This window comes from Diabrotica virgifera, chromosome 5 (assembly GCF_917563875.1).
Source record: "Diabrotica virgifera virgifera chromosome 5, PGI_DIABVI_V3a".
Lineage (NCBI taxonomy): Eukaryota > Metazoa > Arthropoda > Insecta > Coleoptera > Chrysomelidae > Diabrotica > Diabrotica virgifera.
The window spans coordinates 24565216-24590895 of record NC_065447.1 but is presented as its reverse complement, the minus strand read 5'-3'; the positions used below and the strand labels follow the sequence as shown (position 1 = coordinate 24590895).

Below are 25680 nucleotides of genomic sequence, written 5' to 3'. Positions count from 1 at the left end.
GCTCGATATCAACACTGGAATATACAGGATGGGAGCCGAATTATCTTTACCTACTGATGAATCGCGGTTCTGTTTGAAAGCTGGCAATGGCCGAAAGAGAGCCAAGCTTGTATATCCCAGAGAAGAAAGTTTGGCGGTGGTGACATATGGTTTGGACTGGAATCTCATTTTGAAGAACGAAATGAACTTCTTTTCATTAATGGCTCCCTGAATGCTCACCGGTATGTAGAGAATATTTTGACAGAAGCAATAGTTCCATTTGGTCCATTTATTGGGGACAATTTCGTCTTTATATGTATGATAATGCCAGCCTGCAGCCCTGATCTGAGTATCATCGAACATCTTTGGGACAAACTTTATCGTAGAGTTAGAACTCAACCAGGCCAGCCAGAAATATTCAAACGGTCATTGATTTTTTAGGGCATAATACCCGATATTAGACAATTTTGTTCAAGTTCACTCGTAATTTTTATTGTTTGTAATTTGTTTCGATATTAGATACAAGATAATAAGTAGGTACACTATTTTATTTTGTAGCCTTCTAATTAAGTAAATTATGCTAAGGAATCAAGCAGTAATGGCCATTTTTTGTTTTAAAAATGAAATTGAGTATAGGTACAATATGAAACAGGAAACAGGAAACAGTGCATAAAACTTCCAATGTTTCCAATGTCCAAAATTCTGCATGGGGCCTCCACTGCCTTAAATCCGGCTCTGCTTTACAGGTGTTATGTTCGTCAGAGAATCAGAGCTCTCTACACTGAAATACGAAAACAACCCCTACTCCTCAAGAAGTTACCCGTCTTAAGATCATAAGAAACTCGCCAAGTCCTCTTTAGAACCTAAGACATCCATTTTTGGTCCACAATATTAAAATATTTACAACAACAAATAAAAATAAAGTAATATAAATGTGAATGTAAATAATTGACTTATATTTGATGCTGTTAAAATTGTTTTACATTATTTTTTTTTAACATAAGCCGTAATGAACGAACATTTCTTTAATCTTTAAGTTTTTGTTAGCGCCATCTAGTGCAATTAATGTAGTCTGTTCGCGCGCCTTTTAAACAATGCCCGATATTATTATCTTGTAACGGTCAAACACCAGCTGTTATGGCGCTTAACTTATACATGCTTCTTGTTGCACAACTGAAATAATATTTTGTACCATAGTTTGTTGTTTTATTGTTGTTAAAAACTTGTGGTTGTGTTTATCAAACATGTCTTTTAGTAAAGCAAAAATCCAAAGATTCAACGATGTCAAAGGTGAGTATTTAATTGGGTTCTTTTTGAATGAATTCTCTATAGCTATCTTTTATTGTTTGACTAAAAATATCTAAATTTGTTGTAGAAGATTACTATTAAATAGAGCCAAACAGTTTATAACTTCTTTCATCGATATCATATCGAATAAATCAGATCAATTAAAATTTGAAACATTTCTTAATTAAGAAATTAATAGATAATGTAGTATGCATATATAAAAGTATGCAATTTTTAAATGATTGTTAAGGGTTGAAATAAGTAGTGCTGTGTAGAGGAAAAAATACGAACTAGACACATTGCATTATGTGAGCTTTCAGTCTTTTAATTTGTAAGTGTAACAATATCTTAATGATTTTGGTTCATAAGTTAATAGAGGAGAGAGGAATCAGTATAAACTTATTTAAACTATTTCTGAAATGGCGTGTGTGATAGTTTTTGCATAAATTGTTTTATTAATTTGATTGGCTATTTAACATACCTATCTTGTTGATTTTATCTTAGTATTCTACAGACACAATGGACACCCTGTAGTCAAATATAATACATTTTTATTGGATAGTGTGTTTCAAAGTTTTTTAACACATTTTAATTGTTTAATTATTATTTTTTAAACTCTGTTAAAATTATTGCAAAATTAATATTTCTGTAATACACATATAGAAATATTAAAACTCTGATAAAATATTTGATTTATTGTAGGTATATTTGAAATTAATATTGAATCATGTGAAAAACACCAAATTCTCCATAAAGAATAATAATTATTATTTTATTTTATTGGTTTTTGTGCTTCCTCAAATTTTATGAAAAAGTGGTTGCATATTTTTGGGATGTCAATGTCAATTTCAAATTTCAATATTTCAAAATCCAGCAAAATTGAAGTACCTATTAGGTATATTTATTGTTGTGTTGATTGTTTTTATATTAATTGTTTTTTACATGGGGATAAGATTTGGATATTCTTGGATTGGATTTTGGATATAAGATTTGATATTCTGATAAATGTTTTTTCAAGTCATAGTTGAGTGTTAGAAAACAACAAGCAAAATATTCAGAGATGAAAGTTTTGAACTATTTATGAAACCCTCATCAACTAAATTAGCAAAATTATAGGGGATATAAGCTAATAGCAAAAACTTAACAACAATAACAGAGATTCAAAGATATAGGATGATGATATTGCCAAAGACAATAACTCATACTATTGTGACAAATCCATTTGAGCAAATCAGTGATATCTGGTACATTTTTTATTCTTATTCCTCTTTATAAGCCGTTCTACTTGTTGATTTGTGGATTGATACCTCTATGGAAGGTTGTCATTCTATCTTTTGCCCTGTAGGCCGATACTTCTTCTACCAATTGTCGATTTGGCTTTTGCTATTTTGACCACATGTGTCTCTCCCATTGTGCTTATGTTAAATTCATTCTTTTTTTCTATTTAGTGTCCATTCGTTTGTGCACTGTATGTTACATTTTCTTATGTCTTCATTCCTCTTCCCTCTCAGCATATTTCCTTTAATTCTTCTCAGTACTCTCATTTCTACTGTTTCTAGTAGTCGGAGTTGTGGCTGTATCAGGTCTTGCTTCTGATGCATATGTCATTATTGGTTCTACAACTGGCTTTATAAATAATTATTGACTTCCTCTCCGTGTTAATATGGTGGTTTCAATACATAGTCTATTTGAATCACTTATTTTGAGAATCCCCATAAGTCATAATTTTACCAAAACCAACTGGACGGCGTTATGCATAACTCAACCAAGCGCCAAAACATAGTTTTGAGATAAATGGCTTCAAAGTTTTTCGTTTCTTGGTTGCTTAATGGTCGCTTAATGGTAAGTGGATTAATGTCGCTTGGTTTAATTTTGTTTTTCTTAGTAACCGTTAACGTGACAATAACAGGGATTTTTTCCAAGATAGTTTTAGCTATGTGTCACCAGAATCCGCTGTTACCTCGATATTAAAGAAATGGCGCTTAGTCGAGTTATGCATAACGCCGTCCAACTCTTCACTAAAATGGACTTTTAAACTGTAAATACACATTGTTGGAGAAAATCGCCTTGAGTCAGTGCATTCGTCACCTATCTACCTATGCACTGACTGAAGGCGTTTCTTTCCAAACATGTGAATTTAGTTTTAAAGCCTATCTTAGTTTAAAAGCATTTGCTTTTTGTACTTGATTTCTCACTTCTTTGTCCAAGCCTCTGTAGCTGGATAGTGTAATTCTATTTCTATTTAGGTACATCTGACTGGTTCTTTACTGATGACTATTGTTTTAGTTTTCTGACGTAAAAAAGTCATATTGAATTCTTTGGATCTTATATTAAAACTAAAACTGTGGACTAATCTTTGTAGGCTATCTTCTTCATCTTGGGCTATCAGTATTGCATCGTCTGTGTAACAGAGTATTTTTACTTCTTTTTTTTTCATTCTACATTTCTCATTTTAAAGTAACTGAATCGATTATTGTTGAAATTCGATTATTATTTTCTGCTTTTTGAGATATAGTAAAAAACCCTTCTCCCTTTCTATATCCTTGTCATTTGGTATTAAATGCAGTTTCACTATATTCAGGTAATGCATCAATGTTTGCTTCCTTTCAACACTAAATGTTGTGGATATAGAAAGAGAGAATTAAGAATTTTGCTACAACTCGAAAAGTAGAAAACGGCACTCACACTCTTTTAACAATAAACAATTCAATTGGAAGAAGATTATAACCCAATGTTTATGTGTTTTCTTACCATATTTATCTGTGCATATGTACAGACACTTGCTCAGAATATATGCAATAATTTCTTACAAATCTCCAAACAAGAGTGTGAACAACTGCTTCACAGAATAGTTATTAGGTATCTCTTCTGAAAGTTTATGAATGAATCCTATTTTGAAAAATTATTTATTTTGAAATTTAAAGTTTATTTACAATGATTAATCTTATTTTAGCATCTATTGCCGCTGGCAAACAAAATGCAGAAAAACCAAAGGTTAAACCAAAACCAGTGCTTCAGCAGCCATGTGATATTAAACCAGAAAAAGCCACATCGGATACTGCCTCCTCCCAGAGTGTGCCATGTTTTCGTACTGTAAGTTTTCTTCTTTATGTAATTATATAATATATGAATAGATATTTGACACAATGAAGGAAATTTAAGTGGGTACATATACTAATAGGTAATAATTATTATCGTTTACATTTTATTGAATAAAATTCACTTGGAAAGTAGCAAGTAATGGTGAGATATAATGGATATCAAATAAAAAACTAGGGATACTGTTTTTTTATTATTTGAAGCTTGTATTTGTAGGTATGTACCAAGAAAGAAATGAGTTTTATAGTATACCTTGAACAACACTTTCTAATTAGTGGTTGCAGTGGTACCTATAATGGGAACAAATACAACACTGATCTTTTTTAAGATGATGGAAATCTACATTGAAATTTTCATTAATAGTCGAGGAAATGAAGCATTTTGGCTCGCATTTGTTTCATCCACCATGGATTTACTTGAAATTTTCACAGAAGGTAGGGAATAGTCCAAGGATCATTTTCTATATCATGCCGCTGTACGCTAAAACATTGGGGGTGGTTGCCACCCCATCTCGGGGGCGGGAATTTTTTATTACATTTTAACCGTGTACATCAATGTAAAAAGTGTTTCTAAGAAAACAATGTTTTTTACATTTTCTTCGTATAACTTTTAAATAAGTATTTTGACGCAAAAATCGACTTTTTTAGAAGGTTTTTTGAGAATACCTTGAAAAATACGCATTTAATCAAAAAAACTGTTGATATCAAAATTGTATCGTTTAGTAGCACAAACCAAATTCTTTTTCGTAATATCTTTATGACCAATACAAACCGAGATATGGCATGTTAAAAGTTAGCTTTTTTCGTCAAATGCATAATTTGAAATATTAAAAGCCAAATAAAAGAAAAACTTTGCATTTTTCGAGGAAAACTTAAATAATCTTTTTTCAAGTATAGAGTTAGACTGTTAGACCTTTCAAAAAATAATAATAAAAAGTTTCTAGCATGAAACTTAAGCGACTTATGATCAAAAAAAGGTCAATACCTGCTTTTCTCCATGAAAAAAATCAGTGAAAACAACCTCCTAACTACCCTCGTAATTAAAAATTGGTCTTCATCTTTCTGTAATTCCTTTTATGTTTGCATTTTCAATACACTCAAGAAGTTTGACCTATTTAAAAGGCCTAATTTTAGAAACATTGGAGTTTAAAGAAAACTTTATTTTTTGCAATTTCCTATTTTTCACCATTTACTTCAAAATATCTCCGAAAACACTGGAGATACGAAACAAATGATGTACCACTAAATTGTAGATTTTTTAATAACTAAAATTTCCTTGTGCATAGATTTTCATTACAGTGAATAGTTAGTGAAATATAGCTGTTTAAAACCTTTATTTACGAGCAAACACCCCCTTATTCGAGCCCTTTAAACCCACCCCTGTTAAAAACTACGGGTCTTACGGAATTTAGTTTACACAGTCTTATAGCTCTTCAAAAATGCTACAAAATCATTTTCGAAAAAACTTTTTATCGACACAAATAAAGGAGCTACCTTTATAAAACAATTTTTGTTTCGAAAATTTCGAATAGTCCGCTTATAGATAATTTTCAATGTATGTATAATACCACAGAACCGGTTCGTATACTGGAAGGTGACTAAAAAACTATTTGTATTTGTATTTTGTACATATTTGTAAATTCGTATTTTTGTGTAAATAAATGTTTTTGTAATTCTTTAATTCTACTTTTTTTCTGTATCCATCTATTAAATTACCTACTTATAAAAATTGTAATGTTATTAAGGGTGCTCTTTAAGGGTTGAAATACTATGAGATTATATCCTAAAGCATAAAACAATCACTATTTAACCAATAAAAACCAAATTTTACCCATATTAAAGTTTACAATGTTTTTATATAATTTTTGACAATAAGCGGTAGTTTACACTCCTAAAAATAATCAATCCCTTTAAGCATAATATAGAATATGAAGTACGGGGTGAGATGATCCTAATCCCAAATTTTTATGTAAATCGATGCAAGCCGAAATTATTCTTTTAGGATAAGTAAATGTTTTATATATAGCTCCAACAAGGATGGTTTTAAGGGTTGAAATATTATGATAGTATACCTTAAAGCATAAAACACTCATTATGTAACTAATAAGAACCAAATGTTGACAATATTAAAGTGTAAAATGTTATTTTATAATTTTTTACAATTAGGGGTAGTTTTTACCCTTAAAAAACCAAAAGCGTACAACGACTCAATATAGAAAATGAACTAGAGGGTGTAATGAGAATGATGCTGGACGAAAAAATTGCTAGGTTTTGCCATTTTTTCAGTTTCATTTCCTCGACTATAAAATGTTTTCTATATATTGCCAAGCTAACTTTCTCTTCACCTCTTAAATGACACATAAGAAAAAAAACACAAGAGTCAATTTTATACATAAGGGTGATATTCAAGGATAAATCGTTTAGTAGACGATCAACAGTAATGGGAAGACACAATAGGAAATGTCTTTGCACAGGTTTTGTCTAGTATCTAGTACATGATGTTGCTTTCGTAGATGATCAGTTACTTCAGGAAATATTTCCATACAATCTAGAATAATGTTGCTTTTAGTCTCACATTTTACTAAGCTATTTTTATCTGAAAGCATGTTGTCAACTTCATCATAACATTTTGACTTAAGTAGATAAATATTCTAAACTGACATTTGTCTTGGGAGGGGGGGGTCGGATTTATTTTCTGTGGTTTCAATGTCAGCTTATATATTTGAACCAGTTGAATGCTTGAATATATAAATTTTACGACTAAAAGGCAGATATAGAGCACACAGATTCGCTCTCACAAAATCTTCAAGGTCATTCTGACCAAAAAATGGAGGCTATCCAGCACATCCCGTAATGTCATAGACATTTACTTAAAAATTATACAAATAACATACACTAGTCAACAGACAAACAGTTTAGAATAATTATTTGGGGGCCAAATTATGGGCAATGTCACGAGATTGAATGACATTGTATCTATCTCCTGGCATTGCCTATAATGTAGCTCCTGAATAATTATTTTTTTACTGTTTATGTCCTTTGTCTATTGTATGTTATTTGTATGTAAACGTCTATGACATAACAGGATGTGCTGGATAGCCTCCATTTTTGGACGAACTGTCCCTGAAGATACTCTGATAACGAAAGTATGAAAGGACAAGTAAGTAACTAATAGGTATATTTTTTTTTCTTTATGAGCGTAGGCGCAAAATTTCGGCCCAATGCTTTTTAAATGCATTCATTTTTTTTCGAATTCTGAGAAAACTAATAAATATTTTTGAAAAATGCAAACGCAGAATGAAATATTGCATTATGACCGAGGGTCGAAACTCCCTTAGAATACACAAAAGTTTCTTTTGAATGAGATATTTAAAATTAAAAATCACACTAAATTTTCTCACCCCTGTTTTTTTTTCACCCCTGTAACTTAAATAAACGTTATAGGTGGGACTTTTGGCCCTCGTTAATAGGTAATGTCTCTGTTTCTGCATTTAAATTTTTCAAAAATACTTATTAGTTTTCTCAGGATTCGAAAAGAAAAATGAATGCACTTAAAAAACATTGTTCCGAAATTTTGCACCTACACTCAATTTTGGACCATTCCCCCTCCTTGTACATCAGCCACTGATTCTAAATTGTCAGAAGAGAAGCCTAGCTTTGATAGACGAACCTCCAACATCATACACACTCCATAAAGTCACCTGACTTAATGGAGTAGTGTCTTCACAAATTTTATCTTCTTTATTTATATCGGTATTTAAAATCTCTTTTTCTGTGTTTTCAAACCAAATTAGCTATAGATTGCAAGTGACGTTACTTGTGTGCTACAACTAAATAAGTGTAGTTGTACAGTTGTTTTGCTACTTAGAGCTCAAACATTAAAATGTACAACAATTAGATAACTTAAGATATCAATTTGTAGTATTAAACAAATGAGGGTATATAAAGTTGTGTATTTTTAAAAATTGGTTATATTGACACAAAGTGTGCAAAGTGTAACAAAAGAAAATAGCCCAAAATTGACATAGGAGGTTAGGAACTTTCACCATCGATAATATGAAACTGATATATTTTCACCTACAGGTGACTTTCTGTTAAAAACGACAATTTTTGATTTTAGTTGTATTATTGAGGTGACGATATTATGTAAACTAGTAGTAGTTGGATTTTACTCTACAACTGTCCATCAAAATAGTCTTTTGAAATTATACATATTCATTTATTTGTTGCTAATATTATTTCTATAACGTTTAATATTATTTTTAGCCAAACTTATTGAAGAAAAAGTTAAAACTGACTGTACCTCCTATAGGTACAACACCAAAACCCACAACACTTTTCCCAACTGATCCCAATATTGATGCCTTAAAGGAGAAAATTGTTGAATGTGAAAATAAAGATGCATACATTAAGGATCTTACACAACAGCTTGAAGAGTTTAGAGATATTATCTGCAGGATCCAAAGAGAGAACGAACATATACAAAACGAAAAAGAAAAACACGAAAGAATTGTTGAAGATTTAAGAAACAGCCATCAACTACATTTACAGAGTATACAGACTGAATTCCATAAGAAGCTTATAGAAACACTTTCTATAAAAGAGAGAATTTCAGACCAATTGATAGCTTTAAGGGAAGATTTTAAAAATTTCCAAATGTTTTATGAAACTAATGTACAAGATTTAAAAAATCACTGCAGTGAAATGCCAATGTACTTCCAAAAATATTCAGATCATTACCAAATTCTCTTTGAACAAAAAGAAGCAGCGATGCACCACCAAGAGAACATGGTGAAGATGTTAGAGCGAAGTTCTATTGAGATGCAAAAGAAACATTCGCTTGAAATAGAAAAGTTGAGGAAAGAACAACAGATTGAAATCCAAGACTTGGAATTTGAACTGTTAAAGACAATGACTGAATTACAGAAAGAGAAAGAGAATAGTTCTATACAAATTAAGGAAATGGAAGAAATGATGAATAATAAACTTCTAGAAATGAGGGAAGTTTTTCAACAAGACAAACAGAATATTATACATAATTCTGAACTTAAAATAAAGGAGGTAAGTAAAGTTTCTTATATATAACATGCCTTGCTTCCTAAGACCTTCTTTAACTTGTCATTACACGCACCATATTTTTTACATAAGTACAGTTAAACAGAGTTAACAAAAAACCGCAAAGTCACTTGCACCACATAAACGAACGTCTGTTATCTCTTCTTCTCGCGGTTGCAGACAAATTGGTTTTACTGTACACATCCTGCAGCAATTTGCTTCCTTATACTAAGGGGCTCAAAATTAGCCAAATATTATTAAAATGTGTTCTATTTCAAAAGTCTTTTAGTATTCCAAATTAGAATTATTGGAAGTGTTTTTCTCTTGTTTTCCTTTTATGTGACGAGAAAATACGCCCCTTAGCAGTTTGCCGCATCCGACTTATCGAAACTACACGCTCCGTTAGCAAATCGCCGCTAACTTTTATCATTGGATATTTTCAGATAAATATATTATGTACCGGGTGTCCCAATAAGAATGGCTCTCGGCCAAATCTCAGGAACCGTTTATAGTAGAGCTTTGAGAAAAAATATTTGTAACAAAAGTTGACTCGGGAAATGTCTGGAATTTATTTTCATAATTGTAGGTTCACCGCTAGAGGGCTGTAGCGCAACGGCATAATCGCTGGCCTCATACGCCAGTGCACGTGGGTTCGAGCCCTGCCAACGACAAAAAATTTTTCATTTCTAAAAATGATACGAGCCGTCTCACCGTGCCTCGGAGAGCACGTTAAGCCGTCGGTCCCTCTTGGCTAGTGTGTACCGGGTGTCCCAATAAGAATGGCTCTCGGCCATATCTCAGGAACCGTTTATAGTAGAGGTTTGAAATAAAAAATTTTATAACAAAAGTTGCCTCAGGAAAAGCCTGGAAATTATTTTCATAATTGTGGGTCCACCGCTAGAGGGTGTAATTGAATATCAAAAATAAAAAAATCTAAATTTTACAAAATTTTCCTAATGAAGGGGGACTGGAAATCCGATTATTGTATTCTTCATCAAATTCTGCGCATATTTGATTTAACAAGTTTTAGGGCCGGTTGTTCGAACGCTAATCAAAACTGATCATTATCAAATGTTTAATTACAATTATATTTGATTAAGCGTACTTCTGACAGATGTCGCATTTTGAGGTTATGTTGACTGATTTATTTTATTATTTTGGTTTTAATTTAAAATAAAACATAATTAAACTCTTTCTGATGTTAATTTCTTGTTTTTACTTACAAATCAATAATAATAAGCAATTTTTAATAATTTAAGAGCTGCGGCTATATTTTAATAACTGTTTTACCTACAATCAATAACTGATTAGTGTTTTACATGTATTTTTTATGTCGCGATTTGATTCCCATCAAGAAAATTGATTACAATAAATGATTGATTATAATCAACTTCTTGATTAGCGTTCGAACAACCGGCCCTAACTCTACCTTTGCAAATAAGAGGTGGGGGTGAGTGGGAACCTTGTTATGAAAAAATGGCTGTAAGTCCGATTCTGCTAAATAAAATTTTGAAAACTGGGTCTTGTTGAAGACAGATCTTTTTCTTCAATGTAAGCGTGATAATTTTGAACCATCCTAATAAGTAATAAGCCAGCTGGGAGGCGGTATTTAATTTTTTTCAGAAATCTAGTTTTCTTTGGAAAATATTAAATACAAGTATGCATTTTTAATCATACTTTATAAAATTATATTAAATTAGCAATAGAATGGCGAAAACCGCATGTCGATACCTTTTTTCTATCTCAAGATATCTCGAGAAACGTGTAAATTTTATACATAACTGTTACTATCACCGGTAAACTAAGTTAATGAAAAGTAGTGTGCTGTGGAAAAAAACAAAATAACATTTTCCAGATGTCAATGTATATAAATATAATTAATTAAAACAACAATATAAAGAGAAACAATACTATTAAAATTAAATATAACACAGAACAAAAAGAACTACTTAGTGACGACCTAAATATTCAAATTGTTGCCCATCATACACTACTCTAGATACATTATCCAGAGAATACTAAACGCCATTCAAAGCATATCGAGAGCAGAAATTGAGACTGCTGTTCAATCTACTCTTGAAAAAGTAAATGTTTGCAAGGAAAATGATGGGCAAAAATTTGAACGTTTATGTCATCACTAAATAGTTGTTTTTATTTCTTTGTAATAGGGCTTTTCAACGCTTCTCATTTGTTTCGAGCCTCTGTCATATGCCGTATAATCCGTGTATAATATTAATATACGGGATATGAACGCGGCTCGAAACAAATGAGAAGCGTTGAAAAGACCTAATATACGTTGACAGCTGGAAAATGTTTCTTTGTTGTTTCCATAGCACACTACTTTTAATGAATTTCATTTACCGGTGACAGTAACAGTTATGTTTTTAAATTTACACGTTTTGTAAGATATCTTGAGATAGAAAAAAGTTATTAACATGCGGTTTTCTCTATTCTATTGCTAATTTTGTCTAATTTTGTAATATGGTATTAAAAATGCATGTTTGTATTTAATATTTTCCAAGGAACACTAGATTTCTGAAAAAAATTAAATAACGCCTTCTAGCTGGCATATTACTCAGTAAGTTGGTTCGAAATCATAACTTTTACATTGACGAAAAATATCTGTCTTCAACAAGACCAAGTTTGCAAAATTTGATTAAGCAGAACCGGACTCACAACCAGTTTTTCATAACAAGGTTCCCACTCACCCCCACATCTTATTTCCAAAGGTAGACCTAAACTTGTTAAATCAAATATGCGTAGAATTTTATGAAGAATACGAAGATCGGATTTCCAGTGCCCCTTCATTAGAAAAATTTTGTAAAATTTAGATTTTTTAATTTTTGATATTCAATTACGCCCTCTAGCGGTGGTCCCACAATTACGAAAATAATTTCCAGGCTTTTCCTGAGGCAACTTTTGTTATAAAATTTTTTATTTCAAAGCTCTACTATAAACGGTTCCTGAGATATGGCCGAGAGCCATTCTTATTGGGACACCCGGTACATCGACACTAGTTACTTGAAACGGGGTTAAAGATGTAAATGGCGCCGGAACCTGTCCGAAAGGATCTCCCCGGCAAAAAGGCCATACTATGCCATATTATTATTTATTACCGCTAGAGGGCGTAATTGAATATCAAAAATTAAAATAATCAAAATTTTACAAAATTTGCCTAATGAAAGGTCATTGGAAATCCGATCATCGTATTCTTCATAAAATTCTACGCATATTTGATTTCACAAGTTTAAGTCTACCTTTGCAAATAACAGATGGGGGTGAGCGGGAACCTTGTTATGAAATAATGGCTGTAAATCCGGTTCTACTAAATCGAATTTTGCAAACTTGGTCTTGTTGAAAACGGCTCTTTTTCGTCAATGTAAGAGTTATAATTTCAAAACAGCCTATTAAGTAATATGCCAGCTAGGAGGCGTTATTTAATTATTTTCAGAAATCTAGTTTTCTTTGGAAAATATTAAATACAAGTATGCATTTTTAATCCTGTATTACAAAATTAGATCAAATTAGCAACAGAATAGCGAAAACCACATGTCGATACCCTTTTTTTTATCTCGAGATATCTTAAGAAATGTGTAAATTTTAAACCTAACAGTTACTGCCACCGGTAAACGAAGTTAAGGAAAGGTAGCGTGCTGTGGAAAAAACAAAGAAACATTTTCCAGATCTCAAAGTATATAATTAATTAAAACAACAATAAGACAAACAACACTATAAAATATAACAAAGAAATAAAAACAACTACTTAGTGACGACCTAAATGTTCAAATTATTGCCCATCATTTTTGATTCAAGCATTTACTCTTTCAAGAGTAGATTGAACAGCAGTCTTAATTTCTGCTGTCGAAATGATTTGAATGGGATTTCGTATTCTCTGGATCATTTTTTCTCGAGTAGGCGTAGCTGCTAAAACAAGTTCTTTAATCCGTCCCCATACCTAAATAAAAGTAAAATACCAAACCGTCCCCACACCAAACAGTTAAATTTGGTGATAGTCAGATAATTGGACCTATTGGTGAACGCTATCTAATTTTTTCAAGGAATGAATTGCCTCTTCTTCAGGAAGATGTACCGCTAGCAGTTCATAGGTCCATGTTGTCCATCCAAATTATAACTTCTTTTTTCCAAAGTTTCTTCTTGTTGGGGTTGACAATTTGTTTGATTATGTGTTATTTTATATCTAAATGGACAGGTTACTTTTGATTTTACGACATAATGATCTGAACCACATGTTATTCCTCTGTATGCTCTTGTGTCCTGTACTTGCTTATTAGTATTTTGTTTTATGATGATATAGTCTATAATTGATTTTAAATTTCTTGTAGTTTGGGTCCAGGTGTACTTGTGTACATCTCTATGTTTAAAAAATCCATTGGTTATTTTTAATTGATGGTTTTCACATATTTCAATTAGCCTCTCACCATTATCATTCTGGTTTATTTCTCCGTAGGGACCTACCACCTTATTATCTACTTTGTATACTAAAATGTATAATACGTGTCTGAATTGCCGATATAAATGAGTCAGATTAAATAAATTATTAGAAGAATTTTTTACTAAGCAACAACATTTTTGTTTATTTAGTATTATTTTGTATTTTGACAACGACACCCGACTTGAGCGTCGAAACGTTAATAAAATCATTTTTAGGTAAAATTGTGGCTTATTTCCCATTTGAATATACTTGATGTAAACCATATTTCTCGATGTTACCAATTTCATACGGTTGCTAGTTCCATGTACTAAGCAGAACGCACTGAAGATGATCTGATCTAGATCGAAAACGTTTTGCCAATCCTTTTGGATGACTTTTAATAGTTTTTAATAAACTTTTTTATACCATTGTACAAACGAAGTTTTTACTTCTGTATGATATTTTCTTGTTAGTTTTCTTCTTTGTCCATGCTGTTCTAAGCATCCTTCTGTAACACCACTTTCAATTGACTGTAGCTTATTTATGTGTTCTTGCTTCACCATCCAAGGTTTAAGTTAATACAAACGTTCGCTAATCTCGGACACGACTGGCTAGTGATTTTAGTAGGTCATTTTTTGTTTTTTGCCAATTTTGCCAAAATTGGCAAAATTACTAATTATTTAGTAATTATTAACTACATATTTAGTAATTATTTTTTTTTGCCAAATTGGTAAAATTACTGACTAAAAGCACTAGCCAGTTGTGTCTGAGTTTAGCGAACCGACTATATGAAATGTTGTTTGGAATAAAAAATTATGGTCTGATATGTGCAATTATATCCTTCTAATGGAAAAAAATATTTGAAGATTTTTCTCAAATTATGGATAATCTTTTTCTCATGAACTTCTTTCAGTGCGTCACAGTTTTTCGATTTCTTTCTAACGCATTAAAACGTGACAGAAAAAAAACGCACGTCGGTGATTACATTTCGTCGGTGACATTTATAACATTTATTCTAGTTGTCAATAGATGGCGCTATAATCGAAAAAAAATTATTTACGAATTATATAATATCTACGAATATAATCTGTACAATTTATAAGACTATACAAATCAAAGAAAATACCATTTTATAAATGCAATAAACACAATTGATTTGTTTTTATGCCAAATTGCAAATAAAATGTGACAACTGTCAGATTTAACTAAAACGTCATGTCACTAAAATGTATATTATCAATTATCACGAACTTACCTTTTTTTCTATCATTTGTGAAGCACTGAAAAATGCTCATGAAAAGAAGCATACCAACAACATTTTCATTAGTTATTCTTCATAAAAAGCTCTTCATGGTCTAAGATTTATGATGCAACCATCATATATCAAATTTTATTAATTTTATACAAGGTATATAAAAAATATGAACTTTTCATAATCGCAATTTTCCATATTTTGAATTAAAATAGGTAAATTAACAAAAAACTCTATGAAGTAAAAACCACTTCTATGTAATTGGTATATTTATTAAAATTTAAAAATCCCAATGGATTGAATAAAATGTGTCCAATTCAGAACGTTTTCAGACCTATCGGTCCATCATCAGTGAATCTACAATAAAATAAGTAATCTCACTATTAAAATTAAAAGATGGTTGAAATTTTGAAAGTTAAAAAATGTGTTTATGATTACTCACTTGAATACTTGCTAAATAGCCCCAGAACCAAACAATGGTTGAATTTATAATTCGATTTACATTATGTCAAATTAATATTGAACAGGCTAAACGCCGATGTTAAAAGATATTAACCTCCGGGAAAAGTTAAATTAACATTAAAAGTAAATTAACAAAGTTTTCGTTATGATAATGCTCGCATTTTCAGCTTGTTTTGTAATGTATTCTATTTTTAGATGGAAGAAACATTAAAATCAAACAGTAATTGGGAAGATCAGATGAACGAGCAGCTCAGTCAACAAGAAATAGTGTGGAAAAACAAACTTAACGAACAACAGAAGCAATCAGATGACATTTTGAAGGAATGCCAAACCATAAGTGAATACCATATTATACAATGTACAATAGAGAAGAATGCAGTCGTGTGTGAGTTAAAAGAAAACATAGAGGAATTCAAACGCGTCAAAAACAAATATGAAGAGTTGACTAACGATTTTAAGAAACTGACGGCCACCTATAATGAGCTAAAAACAGAACTAAAACTTAAAGAACAACAAACAAAAGAAGCAAAGAAGAAGCTCCAAGCAGAAATTGAACAATACAGCAAAAAGTTAAAACAAACTTTAAACGAAAAGTCAGCATATGAGTATACAATAAAAAATTCGCAAGTTACTATTGAAGTTCTTACTAAAAGACTAATACATTCCGATAAAGACGTTGAACAACTTAAAGAAGAATTATCTGATTGCGAGAAGAAGCTCTTAGAGTATGAACAGAAGAACCTTCAACTAATTGCAGACTTGAAGCAAGCTCAAGTCTCAAATGAAGAACTCGAAATGCAGTTTGAGTCTACCATCAAAATAAACTGCAAAGACATCGAGAATATGGGTAGTAAGCTTTCCAAAGAAGTCGATGAGTACAAAAAAGAAGTTATTAAATACAAGCAACGTTTTACAGATGAACAAAAACTCAACAAAGAAATTATGCAGCAGGTTCATGATGCTTATGATATGATTAATAGGCTAAAGATGGAGTTGGAAGATGCTGAGACTATCTACAGTCAATATAAATTTGAGGTAAGGTATGCTTTTTAATTTTTTTGACATCGTGATAATATAAACATGATATATTTTGATTTCTCCTTTTGCAACTTAAATCTGCAACATCTTTTCGTTCCGTAAAATGGCAAAAGTCTATCTATCTGAAAGACCATATTATTCAGTAGAAGAGTTTCTTAATGAATCCAGCTTCTCACGGTATACCCTGTTCCACGAATATACGACTGTTTTGGATTAATTCGACAACGAATATTTTACTGTGCAATATATGAAGAACAAAAGTAAATTGCAAATTACATTGTTGCTTATTGGAGTAATTATTACCACTTACTTTTGTACTTCTTATGTTGCACACTAAAGTATTCGTTGTCTCGATAATCCAAAACAGTCGTATATTCATGAAATGGCCTTTACAAGAAATATGGCCATAATGAAAATTCATATTAAAAATATTGACTGACGTAAGCTTGTTTTTGTAATAAAAAGGGATTATGCAATTTGCAATTAGTTTTAATTTTTCAATGGATTATTTTGTTTTATTTTATTATCTTTTATTTTGTAATATTGACTATTTATTTCATTTCAGTAAATTGTTATTGTTATTTTTTTACTCTTTGTAAACTTTGTTCATAAAATTGTATAATTTTTAGTGACAATAAAGCATATGTCTATTTTATTCTATTTTGCCCTACATTTTAGTCTTTAATAGGTATTTTTTGCCTCTCATAATGTGCCCCAAGTATTCCTATTTCCTGATTTTTACGGAAATTAAAACTTCGCATTGTATTCCTAGCTTTTCAAGAACTTTTGTGTTTCTTTTGTGATCCGTCCATGATATTTTGAGATATTTAACCATAGTATGGTCAAATGTTTCGTCAACATATACAAAATGTATCATATTTTGCTAAGGGTGATCAACTTTTGTGACAAAACTGTTGTCACAAAAATTATTGGTTTTTTAACACCCTTTAAATACAATACAGGGTGAGTCAAAACACTAATTATTTGCTCAATATTTTTAAATGCATCACCCTGTATTTCATATTACCTAATGAGCAGATACAAGATTGGGATGTTTCAAAAATACATGAATCTTAGAAATATGTAGAAAAAAATGAATACTAAAAACATTAACTATTTTAATTTCAGACTGAGTTCAATATAAAGTATTGAAAACGGCTGTTAGCAGAAAAACAATAAATACTCCAACTATTTTACTAATCCAAAAACTGGTTTGACTCTGTCTTGCTGTAAGAACTCACTGCACACGACTAAATGTTTTCAGTAATATTAGGTTTCATAGTTTTATGAGTCCATGAAGTTTTTTAAGACCAATACCTCCTTTTTAGTGTTCTAATTATAGATTCTATCGTAGATAGATATCATAGATATATCTGAACGTTATATATTTTAAAAATGTATATACTAATTTCATTTCTTTGTAACAGATCCAGCAATCCCAAAACGAACTTGAAGACTACCACATGAGAGAAATGGACTGGAATATCATCAAAGACAAATTAGAATCCACTGTAAAGGAACTCGAAGATCTTTTATCGTCTAAAAACCATGAAATCACCGACTTAAAGAAAAAAGTCAGTTTACTGGAACAGAAGTCCGATTCGATTTTGCAGTATTCTGATTACTACAAACAAAAAGTGAAGGAATTAGAGTTAGATCAAGCTGAAACTAACAAAATACACAAAAAGTACATTGAGTTATCCGGAAAGTATGATTGCTTATCTTATAAGTATGAAGAACTTGAAAGTGAGATCTTACAACACAAAATGAGGCTGGTTAATGTATCTGAAAAGAAAGATGAAGGCGATTGGAAGGTTAAATATGATACACAAGTGACAGTTTGTAGTGAACTGGAACAGAAAAACGCAAAGCTGGAACAAGAACTCCAAAAACGTTTGGTATGTATTTGTTTTTTTCACAATTTTCTATAGACGACCTAAAATGTCGTATTCCCATTTAAACAGGTTTTATTAATGACATACTGTTAACATAAATACATAAACAGGTAAATAGGGAGAAGTATATTTTTGAAGTGTGTAAATTAAATAATTCCTAGCTGAGCGCTATCGGCTTACAAAGCTATCTTCAGAGCTATGGTCAAAAGGTTCAAAATACCACTAAGAAGAGAGATGGATCCCATGTATGCAGAATCAATTCTGCATGCTGACACCGTAGACTTCAGATGGCAAGGTTTCTTGACCTTACCATGATCAAATATTCGTTATGTAATGTAATTTTTCGTGTGAAAGTCCTTTGTACTTGTAATAGATGTTTTAACTTTTCCGACCTCAAAAAACAACCCAAGTTGAGCATTTTTTCAACAGTCAGACAAGGTTTTTTTCCATCAAATAAAAAACTGCATAAGAAATAGAAGTATTTTTATATACATGGGATCCATCTCTCTTCTTAGTGGTATTTTGAACCTTTTGACCATAGCTCTGAAGATGGCTTTGTAAGCCGAAAGCGCTCAGCTAGGAATTATTTAATTTACACACTTCAAAAATACACTTCTACCTATTTACCTGTTGTCATAAGTGTGTACAAAACTATTTCAGTCTTTACATTTATAAATACTTTATATTATATTTACAACAATACAAATAACAATAAAGCAAAGGTTCTGAAAGTGTTTTCTTGTGGCATGTCTAAGTTTAAAAGAATAGCTTTGGACATTGATGGATCATTTCCAGAAAGTGAAATGGATGTAAGTACATGTTGGTCGTAATGGATTTTTTCACGAAATGGGTTGAAATCTACGCAATTCCAGATCAGAAGGCCGTCACTATTGCAGAGTGCATCAGCCGATTTGGATTGCCCTTGGAGATTCATAGTGACCAAGGAAGGAACTTCGAGAGCGATCTATTCCAGGGAATTTGTGATAGAATGGTCATGAAGAAAACAAGAATAACAGCCTATCACCCGCAATCGGATGGAATGGTAGAGCGAATCGATAAGACAGTTGGCAAGTAGTTGACAAAGATGGTGTCCAATCACCAGCGAGACTGAGGCCAGTACCTTCCGTTCTTCGCAGTGGCCTTCGCAATACAGATCCACTGTTAATGAATAAATGGGCCAAACACCCGCGAAAGTCCTATTCGGGCGGGAGATGCGACTACCTTGTGATCTAGAGTTTGGATGTCGACCTGGAGAATATGTAGCCGATGAAGTTTATGTGAACGAATTGCGAAGAAATATGGGCGATATACATGTACAATATTTAAGTCGAAAAGGGATGATTTTAAGAAGGGAGGGAGCACGTGCTGGAGTCCAACGTGCAAAAGGATTGGAGGGTTGTCCGAAATATGGTGGAAAAAATCTTTAAAGACACCTAAGTTCAGGTACTAGTCTTTCTCTATCCGCATGGTTACTGGTGCGGAGCGAAAACTGCAGTACTGTGCGAATTAATGGATTCATAGGCTGTTTTAGTGAAAAAACGGTTTATTTAAAAAAAAAATTATATTTTGACAAAACTATAAAGGTAAACTTACATCATTCCTTTTGACATAGATTCTAAGAGCTTCTACAGTTCCCAAATTTCCTTCCATCTCGAAACTAAACCTGAATGGCCGCTTCTATCATTTTTATTTTTGTAGCACAGTCGATTTTGCGCAGTCTAGCTTTGCAAATGGCCCATACATTTTCAATGGGGTTGAGGTCTGGCGAACTACCGGGCCCATCTAAAACATTAATGTTCTTATTTTTGGAAAATTCAATAATTTGCTTTGACTTGTGACAGGGAGCAGAGTCCTGTTGAAGAATCGCTCCTCCTTGGGGCTGACACGTCCAAACGCTGTTCCAACATGGATTTGTATTTTTGGCTGTTCATCGTGCCTTCGAGTGGTACCAAAGATCCAACATGTATGAAAAACATCCGCAAAACATTTTTTGACTGGATGTCTAAAATGTGGAAAATGTCACAATGATTCAATTAATTCTCACAATACTGTATCCCTTGCCACTTTTATACAACTGGGAGTTGTAAAAGAGGATCCGGTTGCCGATACCAGCATCTAGTTCCACTTCCCGACAAGGTTCTAGGAGGAACCATCTATTAAGGAGTGGCAATGTAATGCCGGTCCTGCTTCAACATGGCGTCTAAGAGTCTAGCTTCGGTGAGACCAAAAGCGGTCAATAATCCAGATAGTGGTAGATAATCCAGTCATAGGTAGAAATTTCTTCCGCGAACACTAGCTCTTCTAGAAAAGTCCTTGCCGAAATTCCAGAACAACGGGACATTATAAATAGAGAATATTAAAAACCGTTCAGGAAATTTGATGTTGTTCTGAAGCTATTTCCTTGTGGCATTTTTATGATTAACTATTTAGTGGGAAATAAGCCACAATTAAATTGAAAAAAATAATTTTATTAACGTTTCGAAGCCCAAATCGGGTTTCGTTGTCAAAATACAAAATACTATTAAAATAAACAAAAATGTTGTTGCTAAGTAAACTTAAACAGGAACGCAACTCATAAATATTGGCGATATCATTTTAAAGTCTTCTACTTTAAAATGTATAATATACGTCTGAATTGCCAATATTAATGAGTCAGATTAAATAAATTATTAGAAGAATTTTTTTACTTAATAACAACATTTTTGTTTATTTTAATAGTATTTTGTATTTTGACAACGAAACCCGATTTGGGCTTCGAAACGTTAATAAAATTATTTTTTCAATTTAATTGTGGCTTATTTCCCACTAAATAGTTAATCAGGAAATTTGAGTAATAAACGGGTATCGAATGTACAGTTTTAACGTTTTAAGTCGGGAATCTAATACATTTATTATATAAATTTTGTTTTAGTGTAATTAGTTTAGTGTAAAATGAGTCCAAATACATTAAAATAAAAAATAATTAAAAGTGTGTAAAGTCATTAATAAATGAAATAAAATACACTACTATATTTACTTTAATATTTTTATGAGCTAACAGTATTTTATTAATAACACTTTATATATACCTTGTAGAAGGATGAATCTACTTTGAAATCGGATTGTATAAAAATGAAGGTAGAACGAGATGCATTAACGATGAAAGTTCAGCAACTGGAGAATGAAATATTACAGGTAATGATTTTATCTTATTTTTGTATAAATTTAGATGTATTGATGTAGAAAGAAAAAAACCCAGAAATTGTACAACACGGATATTTATGAAATATGAGGCTAGAGTCTATCAATAAGTCCTTACGATATTTATACCACCCGTATCAAAACTTAACGAACTATATCATAGTTATATAATAGTCCACTTTCCGGTGCATCACAAGGTCCAGCTTAGTTGTCCTCTTGTTTTCTTATGAACAGTGGTATACTAAATTCTAAGTCCTCAGCGGTGCCATAGAAATTGTCTTTAGAAAGATTTGTGGACTCACAGAAAACCAAAATCTTTCGCAATGGTATCATTTGAATTTGAGCTGGTTACGTAAACGTCGATAACAAGACATGTCTCTTTGACAGGTCAATTGTGGATACTGACAGATATGTGAGCATGCTTTGTCGTCGTCATCACATAGATGACACCTTGAATTATCCACTAATCCGAGTAAAAGTAGACACCGTCTAAATCTTCTATGGCCAGTGAGCAAGTAGAGTGTGACTGTTACAACGGCGTGTTTTATCGCGGACTTGGGAGCACAGGTAATGATTTAAACGGGATTATTTGCCTAATGCGACTAACTTATGCGCTGATGAATGCGAATCAGACGAGATCGTGGTACAAAGCGGAGACGATATGCAGAACCGACTCCTTGGCTTTTCCCCTTTTCTTCATCCAGTCGCGGTAGTTCAGTTGCTCCAAAACATTCACTAGAATCACGATTCCGTGAAGAGAAACGAAGCCTAAAACAGGGGTATATCCTTACGGGGATGTAAAATCACAGCTATGTCTGCTGAGCAAGTAGAAGACATAGTCTAAAATGATTGTCCCGAAAATTATATCAATAGAAACATCCACAGACATTTGTCTCCCGTTCAATATTAATCTCAATATCAGACACTGATCATACGAATGCCTTTCTTCCTTATATCAAAGGCATCCCTGATAAAATAGTGAAAACAAAATAATTGTGTTATTGAGAGAGATAACGACACACTGTTAAGAAGAAATCTCACGCAACGTGGCGCTACATTCTGAGTGAAATAGAAAAATGTAACAGAAAAAGATAAAAACTGAAGACGGGATTCAACCCAACGTGAAATAGATTAAACGCAACGTGAAATAGAGAAATTTTTGTCAAAATTTGTTATTTATGTAGGATTCGTTAAAGACAATCGTAATAAAAGTCCGTGTGATGTTTAACAGTTTTAATTATTAAAATAGATGACTAAATTATGGATACTATTAAATTGACGAAATGTAAAAGTGTTTGTGTAATTGCGACTAAAATTTTACGAGTTCTCACAAAAGAATCTGTCTTTGAAATAATCGCGTTTATCTACTTAATATATGACGGGCTTGTCAATATATAAGTACGTCTTAAACTTCGTCCCTTCGATTATTGCCAAAAACAATGTCTTTCCTCATAATCTCAAAATCGACTAACTCTCGCCCCCTACGCTAAAACAAATTCTCTTAAATACATCGAATCTCCCTTTTCCGTTTTCCCCTGAGTGGGACCAACGTTCCCAACCCATTAAAATTGGTTCAAAGTATGTACCGACCTTTTCCAATAAACTAAAACTATAAAAATTAGTCAAGGCGGCTACTTATGTTTATCTTGCGTCTCAGATAACTCCAATTCCAAATCCCTAAGCAAATCCGCACATGTGTTCTTATGCGTAAGACTCTTATTTCGTTTTCGTAATAATAATTAAGAAAAATTATATACAGGGGTCTTAAAAATTAAGGTAAAATATTTACAATTCTACATTTATTACCCTTAAGATAATACCAAATATTAAAATGTATTGTCCTGTGGATCGACTTGTGTTTTGCCACAAAGTATCGGTAAAGTGACACGCATTAAAGAAAAAAGAGACACGCTACAGGCACTTCAACTGGCCAACCGAGGGTACGATCAGTGTCGTGGTAATTTTATGGCCAAACTACGTTTTGTTTTCATTTTTATCATTGTGTGAATTAACCAACCTACTAATATTTTTACCGCCACCACTGGGGGGTGTAACCTTTTTTTGGTTGTCTTTATTCTTCGGGACATATGCTTTGACCCATTTTATCACAAAGTAAATATTACTAATTTTACCGTCTTGTAGGATGGTAACTGCGTTCTCTTTCTTTTTTACTATTATATAAATAAATATTATATCTCTCTTTGCCGACGTTTAAATTTGTAAACACTTGAAGCTCGCTTGAACACGCGCTTCAACCTCGTCATAAGATTGGGCCTGTACAGCACTTCAACGAACTAATTTAACATCGGCGCCGGCGGTATAAAAATATGATCTCTGAATATAGCAACAGTAGTGCAGTGAGCGTAAAAAATAGAGATATGTAGACTCAGGAGACTAAGACCCCAAAATTCTTAATAAAGATTCCAAACAGGAAGTCAAAACCCCAACCCCAACAGCAAAGTCTGACGCGCTCCAACCACTAAAATGGTTAAATTTGATACTTAGTTCTTTAATTAATCTTATATATAGAAGAATAATCACCTACAACTCTGATATTTATTATATCACAATTAGTAGTTTCAAATATTTTGTTTTGCTTTATTTTTCATTTTCCCATTATTTATCTTTTAAAATTTTCAGTTCACATTAAACGAAAAACCACGTACTCCCAAGACCTCCAAAAAGTTCAAAACTGAGGACCAAGACCCAATGAAGTTATTTAAGAAAAACAAACATCCCAAAGAAGACAAGGAAAACATAGGCAGTCCAAACAGAACACTTAATAATTCTAGCAGAATCGATTCTCCTCTGAGGGACAGAAATTAAAAGTAAAATATAGAAGTTATCCTGTTTTTAACAAAAAATTTGGGTAATAAAATATCGGCTAGAACTGACTACGAATAATGTCATTGAATATTAGTAAAGATACTAGAATCTTTTAAAAAACTATTCTTTTCTTTTTGAAGTAGAGTAGTACAAGTCTGTTGATACTCCTCTATATTGAAAAGTTTTTTACACACCTCAATCAATTAGTTGACGCCAATGATTTTAAAAACTACAAGTATATGAATGAAAACTGTTCAATAAGTTTTACGAGTCGATAAGAAACACACAATTTTATTAGTCCAGAAAGCCACTGCGCGTCCGCTAGGAAAAATATTCTGATTCGGATTTTTTGCACAATCTTACTCAAAAAGGACTCCTTTTAACAAATAATTTGCATGTTGCCAGGACCAAAAGGTGGTCAAAAATTTTTTAAACGTTTGTTTTGCATGGAAAAGGTTTTTTTTAGGTTTTTTGGATCATTCCAAACAGAATAGGTCTTTAGTGACTTTTCTCTAAAAATGATAGTTTTTGACATATAAGCGATTAAAAATTGAAAAATTGCGAAATCGGCCATTTTTAACCCTCAAAAACTATGTGAAAAACTGAAAATTTGAATGTTGCCAAGGTAGCTAGATATTCTTTAAACATCGATTGATGAAATCCCGAACAGTTTTTGCAATACAATATTCAAAACTCCTTTGTTTTTAATTGCTAATCAAGCGTGCGCGACACTATTTTCCACCGACAGTATGGTGCAAATGAAAGGAATAAATTCGTTATTTCATAAACCGGCGACTTTAAGAAAAAATCCCGAAACAGGTCGATTTTTATTTTTAAGTTATGATATTGTGGCATATATGGTATACTAGTGACGTCATCCGTCTGGGCGTGATGACGTAATCGATGATTTTTTTAAATGAGAATAGGGGTCGTGTGGTAGCTCATTTGAAAAGTTCTTCAATTCTCTATTTAGTAATGTAAACATTTACATAATTATTTATACAGGGTGTCCTACTTCTTTTTTTGTCAAATAATTTAATTTAATAAAAAATTTTTGGACACCGTGTATAAATAATTATGTAAATGTTTATATTACTGAATACAGAATTGAAGAACGTTTCAAATGAGCTAGCACACGACCCCTATTCTCATTAAAAAAAATCGTCGATTACGTCA

General features: G+C 32.1%; 1 protein-coding gene across 1 annotated transcript; it reads left to right on the top strand.

The window, feature by feature from the left end:
• The first annotated feature begins 1122 nt into the window (after positions 1-1122).
• On the top strand, positions 1123-25680 carry LOC114329715 (interaptin-like). Its single transcript, XM_028278897.2, has 7 exons — positions 1123-1269; positions 4220-4359; positions 8631-9425; positions 15761-16600; positions 18031-18501; positions 21574-21672; positions 24319-25680. The coding sequence occupies exons 1-7, from the start codon at positions 1224-1226 to the stop codon at positions 24502-24504; spliced, it is 2577 nt and encodes an 858-aa protein (XP_028134698.1). The 5' UTR covers positions 1123-1223; the 3' UTR covers positions 24505-25680.

Coding starts and splice junctions, on each gene's coding strand:
- LOC114329715 (XM_028278897.2), top strand. CDS start 1,224: ATGTCTTTTAGTAAAGCAAAAATCCAAAGATTCAACGATGTCAAAG. Junction 9,426..15,760: donor CTGAACTTAAAATAAAGGAG/GTAAGTAAAGTT, acceptor TTCTATTTTTAG/ATGGAAGAAACATTAAAATC. Junction 21,673..24,318: donor TGGAGAATGAAATATTACAG/GTAATGATTTTA, acceptor TAAAATTTTCAG/TTCACATTAAACGAAAAACC.